The 18057-nt window shown below is 50.7% G+C and overlaps 2 protein-coding genes and 1 pseudogene across 4 annotated transcripts in view; 2 read left to right on the top strand and 1 right to left on the bottom strand.

The window, feature by feature from the left end:
* LOC149342744 (uncharacterized) overlaps nucleotides 1-18057 on the top strand; it is a 41149-nt gene that overhangs the window by 4179 nt on the left and 18913 nt on the right. Inside the window, exon 1 of one of the 2 annotated variants that reach the window (XM_089545220.1) lies at nucleotides 16437-17391. The exons of the other annotated variant lie outside the window; for it this stretch is intronic. Coding sequence (XP_089401346.1) covers nucleotides 17374-17391 — 18 coding nt within the window. The 5' untranslated portion in view covers nucleotides 16437-17373. Of the gene's footprint in view, nucleotides 1-16436; nucleotides 17392-18057 lie in introns of those variants that run through there. 2 annotated transcript variants of the gene reach the window in all.
* LOC149342745 (uncharacterized) lies at nucleotides 1941-17342 on the bottom strand (annotated as a pseudogene). The gene is made up of 2 exons (XR_016283072.1): nucleotides 16396-17342; nucleotides 1941-4136 (listed from the first exon to the last, which is right to left on the bottom strand). The product of XR_016283072.1 is annotated as an uncharacterized LOC149342745 (transcript).
* Nucleotides 13429-14289, top strand: LOC149342746 (uncharacterized). Its single transcript, XM_089545221.1, has one exon. The coding sequence runs from the start codon at nucleotides 13477-13479 to the stop codon at nucleotides 14272-14274; it is 798 nt and encodes a 265-aa protein (XP_089401347.1). The 5' UTR covers nucleotides 13429-13476; the 3' UTR covers nucleotides 14275-14289.

Genomic DNA, 18057 nt, shown 5'->3' with positions numbered 1-18057 from the left:
CTAATGGTCAGCTCAAGACTTCGGCAGTATGGGGGCCGGCCTTGAGCCGCCTCTGCTTTCGCAATGCGAGGGGGTTGTCTAAAAAATTGGCAGAGGCTTAGCTTGGTTAAGCCTGGTAGGTTGCGAAAGCTCGTTGTTTCTTCCTGGCTTCACACTGGCGAGCTGCCTTCTCCTTCTGTGTGGCAGTAGACGGCATGGCAAACTATCTTTGTACGCAGTGAGAAAGATCCACCGTGACTACCCGCCATGCTCCGCCGACGGATCGAGCTGGGGGCCCTTTTTTTCGCAACTGGTATGACGTCACCTCGACTGTGTGGGAATCCTGGCTTTGCGCCGTCGCCTTTGCGCGGCTGTGCCGGCCGCCCGCGTTGTTTCTCCTCTTTCCCTTGCCCCCGCCTCAGGCGGTGGAGAGGCGGCTGGGTGACTAATCACTGTCATTTAGCCACAGCTCCGCCCCGGCTCCCCAAGGGCCTTTGCCATTGGCGCCTTTTGGCGGGAATTCGGGACCCCGCTTTGGGCGGCCGCGCGCCGCGCGACCGTCCGAGCGGGGCCCAGAGAGAGAGATCCCTCCGAGACAGCGTAAGGTGCGTACGTTACTGTTTGTCCGTGCCGGCTTTGCCGCTCGGACCAGTGCTTACTCGAGCTCGCCCGCACGTGTCCTCTGACCTGCAGCGGCTCGAGCCTGTCCAGCGGGGTCCAGCGACCTCTGACAGGCGTACCTTGCGTTGAATGCCCACTCTCTCTCGCAGCCGGCCCAACGGTCGACACGAGAGAGAGATCACAGCACTGCCGCGGGGACATTCTCCTGCAGCGGCGTGCTAGCGGCGCACATTGCTCGAGTCGCTTCGTGCGCGCAGCGGAGCCTTGCTCCTCGCGCGCCCCCGGGACGGGGTGACTACTGAGTGCGTGTGTATCAGCTGGAGGACGACGTGAATAAACGTCTCCTTTGTGAACTTGGAGGCTTATTTCTTTGCGGCGAATCGCTCTCCTCCCACCGGAGGTTGAGTGCGCTGCAGCGGTGTCCCAGTGTGTGTGTGGTGACGGCTGATCGGGGCCCTTGGCTCGCGCGAAGCTCGAACCCGCGGTGGGTGGTGGCCTGTGTCCACTTAGAAACCCACATAGTTGTGGGTTTCTAAGTGGACACAGGCCACCACCCACCGCGGGTTCGAGCTTCGCGCGAGCCAAGGGCCCCGATCAGCCGTCACCACACACACACTGGGACACCGCTGCAGCGCACTCAACCTCCGGTGGGAGGAGAGCGATTCGCCGCAAAGAAATAAGCCTCCAAGTTCACAAAGGAGACGTTTATTCACGTCGTCCTCCAGCTGATACACACGCACTCAGTAGTCACCCCGTCCCGGGGGCGCGCGAGGAGCAAGGCTCCGCTGCGCGCACGAAGCGACTCGAGCAATGTGCGCCGCTAGCACGCCGCTGCAGGAGAATGTCCCCGCGGCAGTGCTGTGATCTCTCTCTCGTGTCGACCGTTGGGCCGGCTGCGAGAGAGAGTGGGCATTCAACGCAAGGTACGCCTGTCAGAGGTCGCTGGACCCCGCTGGACAGGCTCGAGCCGCTGCAGGTCAGAGGACACGTGCGGGCGAGCTCGAGTAAGCACTGGTCCGAGCGGCAAAGCCGGCACGGACAAACAGTAACGTACGCACCTTACGCTGTCTCGGAGGGATCTCTCTCTCTGGGCCCCGCTCGGACGGTCGCGCGGCGCGCGGCCGCCCAAAGCGGGGTCCCGAATTCCCGCCAAAAGGCGCCAATGGCAAAGGCCCTTGGGGAGCCGGGGCGGAGCTGTGGCTAAATGACAGTGATTAGTCACCCAGCCGCCTCTCCACCGCCTGAGGCGGGGGCAAGGGAAAGAGGAGAAACAACGCGGGCGGCCGGCACAGCCGCGCAAAGGCGACGGCGCAAAGCCAGGATTCCCACATCGCCAGATTCCCACAACTGTAATGCCACTGGTGAGAGGAGCGCGAGGCTCACCGCCGTGACTACCGCCGCCCTGCACCGACTGATCGAGCTGGGGGCCCTTTTTTTCGCAACTGGTATGACGTCATTCCGCGAAAGGTCAACTGTAACTACCGCAGTGCCACGCTGAAGGCTCAAAACCTACCGTATTATTGCTTTCGTAATCTGTACCTTGTATCACTCCTATCTTGGTCCTGACCGGACTGATAGTATCTCTAATAAATAAATAAATAATAACTGAAACAGCGTGCATGTATTTTTGACTTCCCGAGACGCATACAAAGAAACGCGTACGCATCAGTTTTTTACAAACAAAAGTAATTTACAGACTGCCACCACTTCTGTGACGTCATGGATCAGCCGAGTCGTCCTTTACGTTCATGAGGTCCTGCAGAAGAGCTGCAGTCAGAGTGCGAAAGCCTTCCATTTCCAAACTTTGTGACTGAGGGTTAGAACCAGCCTGAATGCTAGCAAGAAGCGCCTCAGGCTCACCCAATGGAAATGACCTACTGAAGTGGAGGGAAGAGCTTCATTTTTATGAGGTGGGCTCTGAAACCCAGAATTTTGTTCTAGTTCCCACTGCACAACAGCATGAATATGCTTGCACAAATTCAAGCTGTTCCTGAAGTCAGCGCATGTACAATGGAACCTGTGGATTCAAATTCGGCATTCATGACAGCTCTTCCTGCAACCTGTGCATGCTGTGCTCCCCTTGACAACTATGTACTGATGTTGCCGCAAAGATTCAGACTCCATAAGCCAGCCACCATGAGGTGCTTTGCTAACACCGGATTTCAATATTATGGAACCTGCACAGTGCTTCTTGAAGTTATCAGCTGTGCAGTGGTCTGTCCTGGGCCTCACCTCAGAAGCAAGCTGCTTTCAGGAGCCGGTCATTAGTGAACCTCTGCAAAGTAATCAACAGCTTGTCTAACCTCTGGCACTGCTTCCTCTCCAAGTAGACCGTCTTGAGCTCATTATGTAAGCTCCCCAAATGGTTATTAGGAGTGAGACCGCTGCCTTCTCTATAGCAGAGTGCCCACTGCTGTGGGCGCTTTGCAAACACCCTCTCAAAGTACTCAACGAAGGCTCTGAGCTCCTCCACAGACTTTGACGGCAGAAGTTTCGCAAGGACAGCCTCAACTTCTGTTACGCTTGGGCAAAGCGTCAAAGTTTGCAAAGTTTCCCTGACAAGTTTCCGATTTTCTCTCCTACTAACTTTACTGACATTCAAGTTCCAAATACGCTTGACATGCCAAGTACAGAGCAAGCATTTCTAGGGGCTCCCCATTACCCTTGCCCAAGCATTGTAATATGCTGGCGCATCGTCTGACATGAAGAGCTCGGTGCAAAGTGCCTGAGCAAGTCTCTCCTTGACTGCCTGAAAAAACAACAACCATAGTTTCTTCTGTAGTACTTTTTGAAAGAAGGTACGCGCATGGAATGCCTGACAAGTCTTCGCCAATTACTAGCAGTGTTGTCAGATGAAGATCGTGCGAATTCGTTCCATGGGTGGAATCAATACAAACACTTTTCCTACCATATTCGAGCAGGAATTCCCTGAGTGCTGTTCATGAGAGCCATTTTAAACTTCCCTATGCCTTGTTCCGTAAGCAACTCTCTATCAGCATAGAGCGAAACTGAGGTTTCTTGGAGCTCATTAATCCACATACTCATGCTGACAAACTCATCTGGGTCTTTCTGCTCCTCATTTCCAATATGGAACTTTCGCTTTATATTATAAACATCGTGCCTGTCCAAAGTGTGGAGCACATTCAATTCATCTCCACCAGTTGCATGTGCATCTAGCAAAATTCTTTTACTAGGAACTCCTAGGCTCAGTTTTGCTGCTATGGCATTCTTCTGAGTGGATGTCAAGCGCTGATGCTTCACACTTTTCTCATGGCCGTAGTGCTCCGCCTAATACTCAACACTTACTTTCTCTCCTTCTTGCGTGACAGCCATAGTTGCAAAGCAGTGCTTGTTGCACTTCCCACTGCCCACTAACTTTGGCTGCCGCTTACCTTTTCCAGTTTTCACCTCCATTCCTGACCTGTGGCAAAACAGGTACCTCTTCGTTGCTCCTGAGGGTAAACGCTTTGGTCCAGTAGTGGCTGTGAATTGGACTTGCTCCTTCATTTCTTCTATTTCCTTCCATGCTGCAAAATCTACAAACAAAAATACAAATGCACGTATTTAATGGAGACATATTACACAATGGTCAAACTTGTTTTGCTATGTTTCGAACAATTTAACTGAAGTTTTTCAAGATGTAAGGCAGCCATCAGAGCAACATGGACTAGCTATAGACTTCTCAAATGTGATCGCTCAAGGGTAAAGCACTCTTAGTGCATGAGGCCCACCTGCCCCAAGTTCTGCTAACACTTCATGGATGACGCACTGTAACTGCTCTAATATTTACTAATTTAATCTACCTTGCCCTTTAAAAGCGATTCAATACAGTTTTGTGAGGCATGGCTGCCATATATTCCACAAGGCTAGCAACCTAATGCAAGCTATAGACAAGCGTCAGGCCGTGACGTCACGGAGATGCGGCGTTGCTGGAGTCAGCAGTGGCTTTCGTTATGTAGGCAAGAGCCGGTACCGTGTGCCTTGGGTATGCCACGCTTGAGCGTTTTTGAGCGTTTGAGTCGTTTTTTTTCTATTTTTCGCTTCCACGAGCTTCAACATGTACATTTTCTTCACCACCTATCCTAGAAAGGGATAAAACGTCGCTAAGGTATCGGCAAAATCATGCAGTTACTTTTCATATTACCTGACTTTTACTATTGCTGGTCAATCAGAACCTGGCGAAAACAGCTAATACCGGACCGAAAACCAGTTATCAAGCAGAATAAGGCCTGCAATGACTTAAAATATTTAGCTCTGCAGAGCAAACGTAACTTCGTTGTAGCTCGACGTAAACTTCTATCCATTCGCCTGTGCACCTCTCTTAAAGCCAAGCGAATAAAAAAGCATTTTTTCAGACATTACCAGTGAAGATCGCAATTGCATGACTCATTCAAAGTAACTGCATGGCTTCAATGTCCAGTAGTGTTCGGCGTTCTCCGCACTGAAGTGGCTGGACGAGAGCAGGCACATCACAAAGGTTCGTCATGTGAGAAAGCTGCCTCGAGTCTTGCATCCCGCCGTCCTTCTTCTTGGACTTAGCGATCGGTTATGCTGTATCGCCCCAAACGTTGAGACTGCAGACCTGTATACCTCGTGCTTTCTCGGTTTCATTTTATAAGTCAACCTAGTCGACCGTCGTAGCCACGCCGTTGCTGCCAAATATAGGAGCACAGAAGGAAGCCTATGCAGCGCTTCACCAGATAATTCCGCCCAGGTTGTCGAACCGGAATTTTTTTGGGTTCAGTTCAGTTCCGGGTTCGGCTCCGGAGCAACATTTCGTTCCGGTTCGAACCGCTCCGGATAGCGTCGAACCGGTTCAAACGGGTTCAGGCTATAAAAAATTCTGAACGTAGGTTTTTATTCAACCTTGTTTTGCTGTTTACTTTTCTTTGTGATATCAGCATATAAAACAGCACTGCAAAATTTGCTCATTGCGAGATGTTTTACTGTTCGCGGCAAAAAGACCTAAATTTACGCAAGAGCCGCGAAATCAAATGAACTCAGAATTAGTGTACACCAGCTATGTATATTAGACTATCTGATGAGTTACATAAAAAGAAAAGGTGATGGATTATTCATCTACAAAACCTTTCAGTTTCAGCAGTTTCGAAGTCCCCGTCAGGCGAGTAATAGGTCTCTCTTGAAGCTCGTGTCAATCGGGAATTTCTCCAGCCCAAAATGCTTAAGCAGGCGCCGTCAGGACCACTGCATGTGCCCACTATGAGCGGAAGTTGCCTTGTATTTGCAGGTGTATAAAGCCAAGACATCTTTCTGTCACCCCAAAAGCGGCTTGCCAGTCACACCCCCCCACCCACCCACTCTGGCACACCTGCAGCATACATCTTGAGAGTTTACCAAAAATATTTTATTTTCATCACCTGCTCTACATTGCCTTTGTAACTCGCATTATCTCGACCACCTATAGCTCAGTTTCTTCAAAAACACAGCTAATCGTGGCATGTCGCTAGTACAGTGTAAAATTAAGATTTTGTCCTATGCTGATGTCGTCTCCGTCTCTTGCTCTGACGAAAAGAATATGATAAAAAAGCAGGCTTGCATTGGTTGGGGGCTCTTCGTGTCTGTACGGACACAAACTTGCGACGTCTTAGATGCGACGTTGCGCTGTGAAGATGTTGCAATTGGTGCATTGCAAGGGGACGATCGTAAATTCGTTAAATAGAATCTTTGTTACTTTTCTGGGTCGCTTTCAAAGGGAGCCCATGCGTGGACAGAATTTTATGCTACCTTGATACAGTATGGTGAGCCTTTCGTGCAGTTTTTGTCCACTAACCTGTTTCATGACTTATTTTTCGAAACCCAAAAAGCCACCGCTTCCTGGCAGCTGTGCTAATAATTATTAGGTGACTAAATGCTCATCTGTCTTTTATGTACATAGTCGCGAGGGAATTTTGTGCTGACACACTCGATTTCCTAAATATTCGCTTTTTCTTAGAACCTGTACGGCTTCTCCAGAAGGCAGCTGACAAAGGTTCTGATCGGTTATTACTTCCTCTACGTGCAGCCTTACCTAGCCTTTGCTGACGGTCTTATATTAAGTAAGACGAGTTCAGAGGATGTACATTCAATAGGCCCCAAAAACCTTTCTTAGACCTCAAACGTCGACTTTACGTATTAGGACATGCCATCGAGCCAAGCGGACGTTTGTGCCATGATCAGTGAATTGCTACATCTGCAAGCAAGGAGGAACTATTGAACAAAGAAATTATTTGTGACGCTATGTTCGTTTGAGACACAGCTCACTTCAGCAGTCTCTTAAAAAGGACACTGAGGTCATGCCTTACACTATAAGATTTGTGCCAGTAATGAAGGACACCAGAATTCCGTGTGAACATTTCCTGCTAATAAGACTGCTTAGCGTGTGAAGAAGCTCTATGCTTGATAAACACGCACAATCGCCACTTTCGGCGAGGTCACTGTTCACAGAACAGTTCTCATTTTAGCTCGGAACGTTTATGCTGCGAAAGTTAAACCTCCTGACTGATCGCCCTTTCTTGACGTGTGCACCTTCAGGAATTTTTATGTGCGGGCAGAGCAAGGAAGTGATAGTGGCATGAGGCCGTGTGCCGAGGTCGCGGAATTCGACCCAATCAAGTAAAGCAAGACAAGGTCAGGGAGGTTCCCGATATTCCATGCGGCAACAATAAAAAGAATCTTTGAAGATGGCCGAGTAGCCTACGGCATCAGTAAACGAAGCTTCTCTGTTGCGCCCGCCGCCACTGGCTCGATTCCCACTTACGGTTAAAGCATTGTAGGTGGTTTCGTTACTGCGTTAGCAGTTTAGTCTCCTTTCTCAAAAATTTCCGTGGTGTGTGTGTGTGTACATGCACGCGCGTGTGTCCATGCATGTGGGCGCTTAAGCATGTGTATGCACACGTGTGCACAATTCGGTGGGCGCACATCCGGGCACTCACTGGCAAAAAATTTACAGACGGTTGCAATTGGTGGTAATGCGAAGTTTAAGCGCAACTTTCGCCACTGCCAGGTTGACAACAAACCCGGTGACCAAATCTCGACATGGACTCCTGTCAGCTGCCAAGGCTTGTCTGAAGAACTGCTATGCCGCTATTTTGGCCCTTAGAGAATGTTACAGTGCGTTAACGATGTCGACTATGAAATGCTTCCAGACAATGCAGTGCAACTGCGATGCAGACAGCTCAGACATTGTGCGCGTTGTGTATGGCTTAAACCGTTCTATACACGGTAATGGCAAACATGTTGAAGTCGTAACGTGCTTCAGCTGGAATGCTCTGCTAACCCCCCCCCCCCCCCCCCCAACGTTTATTTTCGGTATTAAACTTACGTTGACCGCGAGGCTGTCGGCATCACAACAATGCTTCTCTTTTTCGGAAGGGGAAATAATGCCACATACAGTCCGACAAAATGTAAAAAAAAAGCAGCAGCTAGCAGTGGGCCACGATCCGCGACTCTACTGGCCAATCCCAGTAGTAAAAAGTGGAACAACTTTTTACTATTTGAGTACAGCAAACAAGCCAGGGATCGAAATTCTAGAGCATATAATTGTTTCTCTTGTAAGCGGCTTTTTCTTTAGGTGAGAAGAAAAGTTTTAACAGATTACTTTTAGTTGTGGAAGAATTCTTTGCAAAGGTCCTGAATGTGGGCGAAGCTTCACTCCAGACTTGAGTTGTATCAGACTATAGTATTGCCAGGTGGCACGTGGCTGAGCTGGAAGACGACGATGCAGCGCTCACGCTGTCATGCATCGGCCACCAATCGACCACAGTCTTGCCCAACACCAGGTATTAAAGCACCCTGCGTCAACAAGCATGTCACAACAAGAGAATCGAGCAAGTTCTCAAGAATGGAGATAGCCTAAAAGCGGTGAAGAGGAAACTAGGCAGAGAGAAAAATCGGATGTATTCATTAAGAGAGAGAGGGCAGTGTCATTTCCAAAGTAGGCACAGAGTTCTACTATATAGTAGCCAATGGAATCAGGACAATAATGAAAGGCAGTAGTGCACAGCACTGACATCCCGCCAGTAGCGAACGAGGAAGTGAAGGAAGCCTTAGGAGCAATGCAAAGGAGGAAATCAGCTGGTGAGGATCAGGTCCATATATGCTGGGAAGGTGAGAGGGGAGATGGTGCTAGAAAAACTGGCCACCCTGTACACATAGGGTTTTTCGTGTTTGGGTGAAACCGGACTTTACCACATTAAAATTTTTACACCTCGAATATGCTCCTGAAAGATTGGGTGAAACGTGATTTTCCCCCGATTTCTGAACTACAATGCCCTTAGACAGACAACGAAGAAAACAATCTAACATTATTGAAGTTGACAGCCGTACTGGATCTACTCTAGAAGTGCTTGCTGAGTCAGTCATCCAATGACTACCGACATCTTGATTTCCGTGACCAACGTGTAAGAATATATTAAGGTGCTGACACTGCGCCCGGCGGAGCGGCCAGACCTTGTTCGCTGCTCCTTGCGCTTCTATCGAACGCAGGCAGGTGGCACCATACGATGGAGGCTTGTCTAGTCGCCGAGCTGCGGCAGCTACAATGCAGGTGCTGAGCAATCGTTTGGTGCCGCGGCATGTAGTATGTGCGCTTTCTTAAGTGCAGCAAGGCACCGAAGGATTGAAACTGCTGTTGACACCAAATAATTTTGGGCAACTTCGTGTTATACTTGCTGGGACTGCGTGAATGGGTGAAGCAGCAGCGAGGACGATGCCGTGCAATCCTTCCGAGCTCGTTAACGAAATGCATTCACTGCAAAGTTTTTCCCATCCATCCACACGAATGCTCAGAGCATATATAATAACTATACTGACTCCTAAAATATTGTCACGAAGTTGTGACGACGGGAACGGGTTTATTTACAAGTGGGGATCAGGGACGTCAGTGGATGGCCAGCGTCAGGCGGGCTTCACCACAGTCTCGCAGACTGTCGTTTTCTAGGAGGCTAGGTGGCATTTCGTTTTCTAGGTGGCAACACGACCACCACCATAGTAGCCTTCAGAGGACCAAAGGTACCAAACTTTGTCCGATATGGTGTCACGCTCATACCGTGCCACCTGTACAGAAAGCAAGTCGATGTCTGCCACCAGTGTGGTCGGGTCGGGCATCGCAAGGACGTGTGCCCAACGCCAACCAACCGGATCTGCAGGGGCTGCGGCCAAGCGAACCCCAAGGAAGACCACAAATGTACCCCCAAATGCAAACTTTGCGGCGGCGCTCACCCGACCGCCAACACAGAATGTAAAGCCAGGTACAAGGTTCCCTACGTCGTTCGCAAGTGTCAGTGGGAGCGCCGAAAGGTCAGCCACCAGCTGCCGTCGGACAGCGTTTTCCAGTCACTCGATAAGCCAGCTGCCCATAAGTCAAGAACGCCATCAAGAAACCGCGCGCAGTCGAGAAATACCAGCTGCAGGAGCCAGAGCAGAGACGCGCGAAAAACGAAAACCCAAAGATCACCGTCGCGCGAGAGAGTCTGTTGGGTCAACGCCGCACGAGGTATGAAGACCAATCCGAGCGACAACGTTGAAACAGAAGACAACGCTTCAACCAAGGAACGAGAGATCAACGAGGCCCTGGAAAAGGAGAACGCGACCCTGCAAGCCACCATCAACAACCTCACCAAGGAAATCGCGGAGATCCGCAACGCCCTCCGCAACGTCATACAGCAAAGATCCAGCCCGAGCGGCAACAACAAGGCCGAAGAAACTACGGCCGGCACAGACAAGGAGCCGCCAACGAAGAAGAGGGCCGTCGAATCGCGCAAGACCAAGAACAACATGAGCAACTGCAGCACCGACAGCAGCAACAACAACGTCGAGGCCAAACTCAACAGCCTCGAGGATATGATCAAATCGATGAAGGAAGCCATCGAAGCCTTCCAAACGGAGAACGTCAATAGACTCAGCAATCTGGAAAGCAGTGTGCAACTAACACTAAGCAACCCATTGTTCATGCCAGTACAGCAGCAAGTCAACCAAGCGCAGCAACTCGGAGAATTCCGAACAGGACAATCATGGCCTCCAACTCCACAGGCATAACAGTGTGGCAGTGGAACTGCCGCGGCTTCGTCAAGAAGAGGGCAGTCGTCCAGCAACACATCGAGCACGCGGCGCGCAAGCCCGACGTGCTCCTGCTCCAAGAAACACTAACGGACAAGCCATCCCTCCCCAGCTACAGGGTGCACGCGGGCCCGCCCGACGGCAGAGGCCTGTGCACCCTGGTCAGGAAGGGACACACCTTCGTCGAACACCGGCTAAGCAACGTCAGGATCGAACACATGCTCACTGAACTCATACCGACCAAGCAAAGAAAAAACAGCATCTTCATTTTGAACATCTACAGTAACCCATCGCAGAGACTGCAGAAGTTGAAAGCCATTCTTCACAAGGCAAGCACGACGGCCGGCCAGAGCACGCTGATCGCATGCGGCGACTTTAATGCGATGGATCCGGCGTGGGGCTACGTCAAGAGCAATGCGAAAGGCAGAAACCTATCCCAAGACGCGGCAGAACTCGGCTATACCCTCATAACCGACCCGGCTTACCCAACGAGAATTGGCAACTCTGTGTCCCGAGATACCAGCCCAGACTTCACGTTTGTCAAGAACAACGAACCGATTACGATCACGTTGAGGAACACGGGAGTGTACCTCGGCAACGACCACATGATCGTGGAAATCGGCATACCGGAGCAGAGCAGTACCAACGTCAGGAAACATACGTGGATCGATTGGACCGCTTTCAGAGATAACAGAAATCAGGAGGCGGAAGAGATCGAAATCGACAACATCGACACGTGGACCAACAAGATCCTCCAAGACGTTCGAAACTCAACCAAGGACATAGAAACAGACCTCGAAACGAACAGAATGGATAGCCGACTGGCCCACCTCATCGAAGCCAAGCAGTCCATTCTCAACAGATGGAAAAAACAACGCCTTAATCGTAGGCTACGAAAGAAAGTCGCAGAACTCAAGAGAGCAATCGAGGACCACTGTCGCACGCTATGTGCGCAACAGTGGAACGAGATATGCAACGCCGCCGATGGCCAGATGCAAAAGAGGAAAACATGGAACTTGCTAAAGCATCTGCTCGACGAAACCAAGACTAAGTCACACCAAAGGGACCGACTGGCGAAACTCATCCATCGAGAAGTCACTAAACACGGCGCTGATGAGGTGGCGAAACGCATCAGCGACAGATACCTGCCGACTACGCCCACGGAGTGCCACGGGGGGCTGCCCAAGGCCCATCTCGACAGAGATATAGACGTAGAAGAAGATCGCACGGCACTGCAGGACCTCAACAGCAGGTCGGCGGCCGGGCTGGACCGCATCACCAACAAGGCGCTTAAGAACCTCGACGACAAATCCAGAGAAAGCCTCGCGAGCTATTACAACAAATGCTGGAAAACGGGAACGCTGCCGACGCAGTGGAAGAAGGCCAAGATCATCCTGATCCCCAAGCCGGGCAAGCCATCCGACACGGATAACCTCCGACCCATATCGCTCACATCTTGCGTGGGCAAGGTGTTGGAACATGTCCTGCTCAGCAGGTGGCAAGAATACCTCGAGAAAGAAGATCTCTACCCGGAAACAACCATTGGCTTCAGGCAGCATCTTAAGTACCCAAGACGCCATGATACAACTCAAGCACCAGATCATCGACGGCAACACCGGCGACAACAAAGCAATACTGGGACTCGACCTGCAGAGCACCTTCGACAAGGTGAAGCACTCGGCGATCCTATCCCAAGTCTCGAAACAACATGGGAGAGAGATCATACAATTACATCAAAGACTTCCTCACGGACAGAACGGCCAAGCTCAGAGCGGGGGGACCTCCAAGCACAGGAAAAGAAGCTGGGAAGCACAGGCACACCTCAGGGATTGGTCATCTCGCCGGTGCATTTCAATCTCGTGATGATAGGAGTGGCCGAAAGGCTCAGGAACATCAAGGAAGTCCGACATACGATATACGCCGCCGACATAACGCTGTGGGTGGAAGAAGGCAGCGATGCCCACATCGAATCCACTCTACAGGTGGCCGTTGATGCGATCGAAGACCAACTCGACGGAACGGGGCTCCGATGCTCGCCGAGTAAGTCGGAGCTCCTCGTCTACCCGCCCGTCAAGCACCGCAAACCAAAGAGCAGCCCGAGAGAGTGCGAGGCAATCAAAGTCAAGACCAGAGAGGGAAACGCGATCCCAAGAGTCAACAAGATCAGAGTGTTGGGAATGACGATCGAGACGCATGGCAGAAACGGCGAGACCGTCACCCGACTCATTGCGAAAGCGGCGAACGCCACGAGACTACTCAAACGACTCACGAACAAGAAAAGCGGAATGACGGGAGAGAGCCTCATCAGACTGATCCACTCGTTCGTCATTGTCACGTAGCGTACGGGGCGGCCTACCACAAGTGGAAGAAGACCGAGAGAAACAAGATAGATATACTCATCCGCAGAGCCTACAAGACAGCAATGGGACTGTTCGAAACAATGAGCACCAAACGCCTCCTGCAGCTGGGGGTGCACAACACTCTAGAGGAGATAGCGGAGGCCCAACGCGCCGCACAACTCGAAAGACTGTCTATGACCAAGGCCGGCCGGAAAATCCTGGACAACCTGGGAATTGGATATCAAGGCAGGGAGCAGACGCAGCTCCCCGTCCCCGATGAGATCAGGCGCAACATCAGAGTGGACTCGGTACCGAACAACATGCACCCGGAGTATAATAGAGGGAGGAGAGCAGCGAGAGCCAAGGCGCTGATAGACCAGCACGCGGCCGACACACACACGCACGCTACGTTGACGCGGCTGAGTACGCCAAGATACACGGCTTCACGACAGTCGTCGTCGACGACACAGGCACCGTTCGCATGACCACCAGCACGAGATGCCCCAAGGCAGAGCAAGCGGAGGAGGTGGCCATCGCCGACCGCGACTGCCACACGGTGCTATGCAACTCGAGGCAGGCGGTGAGAAATTATGCCAAAGGCAGGATAGCGAAGGAAGCGGTGCACATACTGCAAGAAACCAAGAACGACGATGGCAGCAAACAAGTGAGAATCAAGTGGTTCCCGGCGCACGCGGGCAAGGCGTCAGACCGCAACGCCAACCACAACGAGACGGCACACGCCGAGGCGCGCGCGCTAACGGACCGCGCCTTGGTCGACTGGCCGCTGTGGTTCAGCACCAAGGACCGAATGACCGAATACAACGAAATAACCAAGGCGTTCCGCCTAGCTCGCAGAACCCTTCCACCCTCTTGCTCGGGGCTCAGTCGAGAGCAAGCCGTTTTATTCAGACAGCTACAGACGGGCTCATTCCCCAGCCTGTCGCTGTTGCACAGAATGTATCCCGAGACGCACCCGACAGACAAATGCAGAGTCTGCCGAACGGAGACGGCCGGCTTCGCACACATTCTGTGGAATTGCAGCAAGTACCAGGAAGAAGCTAAGTCTGGGAGGATCCCGCCACGACTGGAAGCAGCCGCAGGGAGCGACAAACAAGAGGAACAACTTTGGGCCGTCCAGCAGGTCATCGAGGCGCTGGCCCGGCAGGGACCCAGCGAGCCGGCAACGGCGAGCGGGGACCCAGGCCGCGCGGCCGGCGCCCAGAGGATGACAAAGGCCCCGTCCGAAGCGCGCGTGCGCTCTACTGCAGGCCCCAAATAAACGTTTTAACAATCCAATCTAGGAGGCTTTCTTGAACTTGCCTCTTTTGTCAGACTGGGACATCTGGGAAAAATACTGGGCACAGCATCAGCCAGAAGGATCGGTTTCTTGGGTGCATTTAAAAGTGCCTTGCCATTAAACTTGGCATAGTACGATTTTATAGTGTAAGCTCGGGAAAATGCTTCGCGCAGATGTGGTCACTAGATCGAATTATCCTACCTGTTCTGGGCAGATGGGATATTTATTTCCTATCCTCGCCTAGAACCAAAGTTCCAGGCGATCGGGCTCAAACGCAGCTTTAAAGAGCGACACTTGGTCTGGACAACTCTGGTAGCCTGATCTGCACTTGGATACTAAGTATAATCACGTATGGTCAGCTTCTGCTGCCATGTACATAGGCCGCAACAGCCGTCCAAGGTGTGAGCCCACACCACCACGTGGGTTTGCACAATCACTGCAGCTGGTCCCAAACCGCAACACAAAAGCTAGTTCTACCAAACTTTGTTCGCGCACAGTGCCTACGACAACATCGAAGGCATGAACCTAAACGTCCACACCTTGTGATGCACTCTTGCAGTGCAAAACACCGAAAAACAAAACCTAAAATGGGACCGAAAGCCGTGCAAACCGTTCACCCGCGTCCGCCACTCTGCAAGTGAATGGCCACCACTGCGCTGAGCCCCCGCGCTAGTGTGCGCATATAGTAGAGGGCAAACATGATCTGTGCGTGCTCTCCGCAGTGGCAGACAGCCAGTGTCAACACCGAAACTATTTTTACACCGTGTTCATGACCGGTGCAGACCCTTTTTACAAGCAGTTGAACCAGTACTTGATGGAAGCGAAGCAAGCCCCACAAATACAGGTGTTGAAGTCAGGGACTATTGGAATGACACAACTGCGGGCTACCCCAGGCTAGGAAATGCTGTGTTGACGGTCACAATACTGTAGACAATAAGGAATTTTAACAATGGCTGCACACGAAGACATTTCAAATTACAGTACAAAAAATCGGAGAGGAAACAAACTCCACCAGAAGGGTATGACGCGATAGCATGTGGATTAATTCCCGTATATGCAAAAGGTCATTATCTATTTTAGATTCTTATATCCCTGACAGTCCTCATACCCCTCCTGGTGCAGTGGTGCAGCGGATAAGTCATACGCCTCTGCCCTGCAATGGCAGGTGCTCCCCAGCGGCAGCTCTATATGACCCACGTTGCTCTTCCCAAATACCAGTCTTTCATTTAGCTGGGACCTTTCCCACTGGACAGTTTGCAATGGGTGGGTTTGAGGACGCCACAAGGTCGTGTGACGTAGGTGGGCCACCTGCCTCGTAGGTTGCTCCCGCAGCCAATCATTAAGTGCTACCTGCCAGGTTGCATGAGAATGCCATGTTTTACGGGTACCATTGAATGTTAACACACACACACAAACGAGTTTTCGCTCAATGAGGCAAGCAAGGTTTGCGCATTAAAATTAGTTTTGTATTTGCACTAGTACCCTGCACATGCAATATAAATATCATGCAGAAAGGAGCCATGCTCCTTTATTGAGAGCACAGAGACAGCACTGATGACTTCTTAGTGAATAATACAGTTTACGTGAACTGTTCACAGAAAGAAAAGATAATCATTTCGCCAGTTCTAAGCAAGAACGTGCAAGCTTGTAGCTCCATTGTGTCCAAGTTCTCACCCCCGAATACTGCACGTTTGCCGAAGCAGAAAGAAGAGGTAAACTGTTGCTCCACATTGCGCATTAAAATTACAGAGGAGAGAGCTATAAACAACAGATAAGCAGAAGCAATGAGGCGCATAATGCTTCTTATTCGTATGCATTTCTCACGATATTTTTTTTTACGCATCCTGTGCTTCTGCTGTGCCTGCAAATAGCATTAACCAGGAGTCGTCCTGCGCTTGCTGTGCTTATTCCTTGCTTTACCCAGCAATATAATTCGCAATGCACTGACCTCTGTCGTTCATGTAAGTACCTGGAAGCGCTTTAAGCTGTCAAAATTTCGCTCCCTTTTCCTCCGCAGAACACTACGCGAGCGGTCTACGCAAGCTAACATTTATTCGTGCATGCACAAAAAAAGAACGCCAAGAACGCGTGCATCTTCCTCACCTGAATAGGAAGAAAACTGAAGCGTACTTAGCCTCGACACGAACCCATGGTTCTGCTCGTGGTGCTGCAACAATTCGCCACGGCGGGCAAAGTTTACATTAGTACACTGGTCACAAGAATAGGAGCCTTTCGCGAAACAAAGAGCGCTTATAGCTTCGGGATGCTGGTTTCGCAAATGCCTCCTTTGAGAACTCTCAAAAGCAAACTTAGCTTGGCACACTGGGCACAGATACTTATCAGGCGCAGGTGACTCGGCGGGTGGTGCACTTGGTCCCTCCATTCCTACAAGGGCACCTCATCGACAGACACAAACACAATTTACATTGCCAAATAAAGAATGCGCAACGGCGCTAACAATTAGAAAAGTGCGCACCCAGCGCAACACAGAATACGGCAACGGCCAAAAGAAAGCTCAACAGAGCTGCTACTGAACAAAGCGGTTATAAAACAGCGTGAAACAGAGAACGCGCAACTGCGCTAACAACTAGGAACTATGAATATGGCAACGGCCAAAAGAAAGCTCAACGGAGCTGCGACAGAAAGAGGTAATAAAACAGTGCAATCAGCCCTACAGCCTAAAAGACCAGCGAAGACGCTCGCACAACGGACACGAGAGGACCGTTAGAATATCGAAGTGTGCAAAACAATGAAGTCACGTGATCATGCACAAATAAAAGCCCAAATTCAATTTACATGAAAAAAAAACTGTAAAAAGCTTCTATAAAAGTAATAAGCATTGTTCGGACATGCATTGTTTGTAAATATAGTAAAAAAAAAATATTATTTCAGCTAGACAAAAAACACAAACAAACGTAGACAGGGGAAGAGAATTACCCCTAGGGACAGGGATTTCTAAGGGGCGGAGTCAAACCTAGGGAGGACCCGGATGGGTTGAACCGCACAAACAAAAAAGAAGGCTGTTCATTTCCTCATGTGAGTCGGCTCGGGCCGCGTCGTGAGCGTAAGTTTGCAGCCAACATGACATCTCCGACGAAGGTAACCGTTTCGACAGTTAGCCGTTTTTCATTTTAGTCGTTCGTTTAAATGGTGCGGAATATATATCATTGGTTGTAGTAATCGCTGTTTGCACAATTTGACTGCAAGCTTTTTTTCATCAGGCGCGTGCAGTATTTTGGCGGCACCGCTTTCCTAAAATGAGTTCCTTGCTTAATACAGAGCCGACGTCTACTTTTCTCGAAGAATGAGTAGAGACCGGCCGGTTTTTAACTGAGTTAAACATTGCACGCTTTGTTCAGAGTTCCGATGAATGAGTTATGTGCAGCAGTCGGATAGTGGTTTTTCGCGGGAAATTTCCGCTGTCTAAATTAACGCATCTGAGATCCCCGGATGCATACCTGCCAAAACGTTACATGAAACGCCCATCTCGGCTAAGATTTCACGTTATCGTGCTTCGCATGTTTCCCGCAAAACATGACTTGTTGTCGAAAAAGAAAATTAAGATACGTTGGTGTGAAGTAATTAATGCCTGGTATTATGCGCGCTACCTGCATGCGAACATCGGTTCAGACCTGCTCCCTTGAAACGTCAGTTCAGTGCTTGCTGGCTACGCCACCTTTTCACTCTCTCCGTTCGTAGCACCGGCGCGCATCTCACGTAGCGCGGTTTCTCGTTGCATCGCTTCCGAGACGCCGAGGCGGCGCG

The sequence above is a fragment of the Amblyomma mixtum genome, chromosome 5 (assembly GCF_055824585.1).
Source record: "Amblyomma mixtum isolate Tamu chromosome 5, ASM5582458v1, whole genome shotgun sequence".
NCBI classification, from domain to species: Eukaryota; Metazoa; Arthropoda; class Arachnida; order Ixodida; family Ixodidae; genus Amblyomma; species Amblyomma mixtum.
Note: the sequence above shows the minus strand (reverse complement) of the source record. Positions and strands in the feature narration are given on the sequence as shown.

Bases quoted from the DNA above. Each gene is read 5' to 3' on its own strand.
- LOC149342746 (XM_089545221.1), top strand. From the start codon at position 13,477: ATGACCACCAGCACGAGATGCCCCAAGGCAGAGCAAGCGGAGGAGGTG.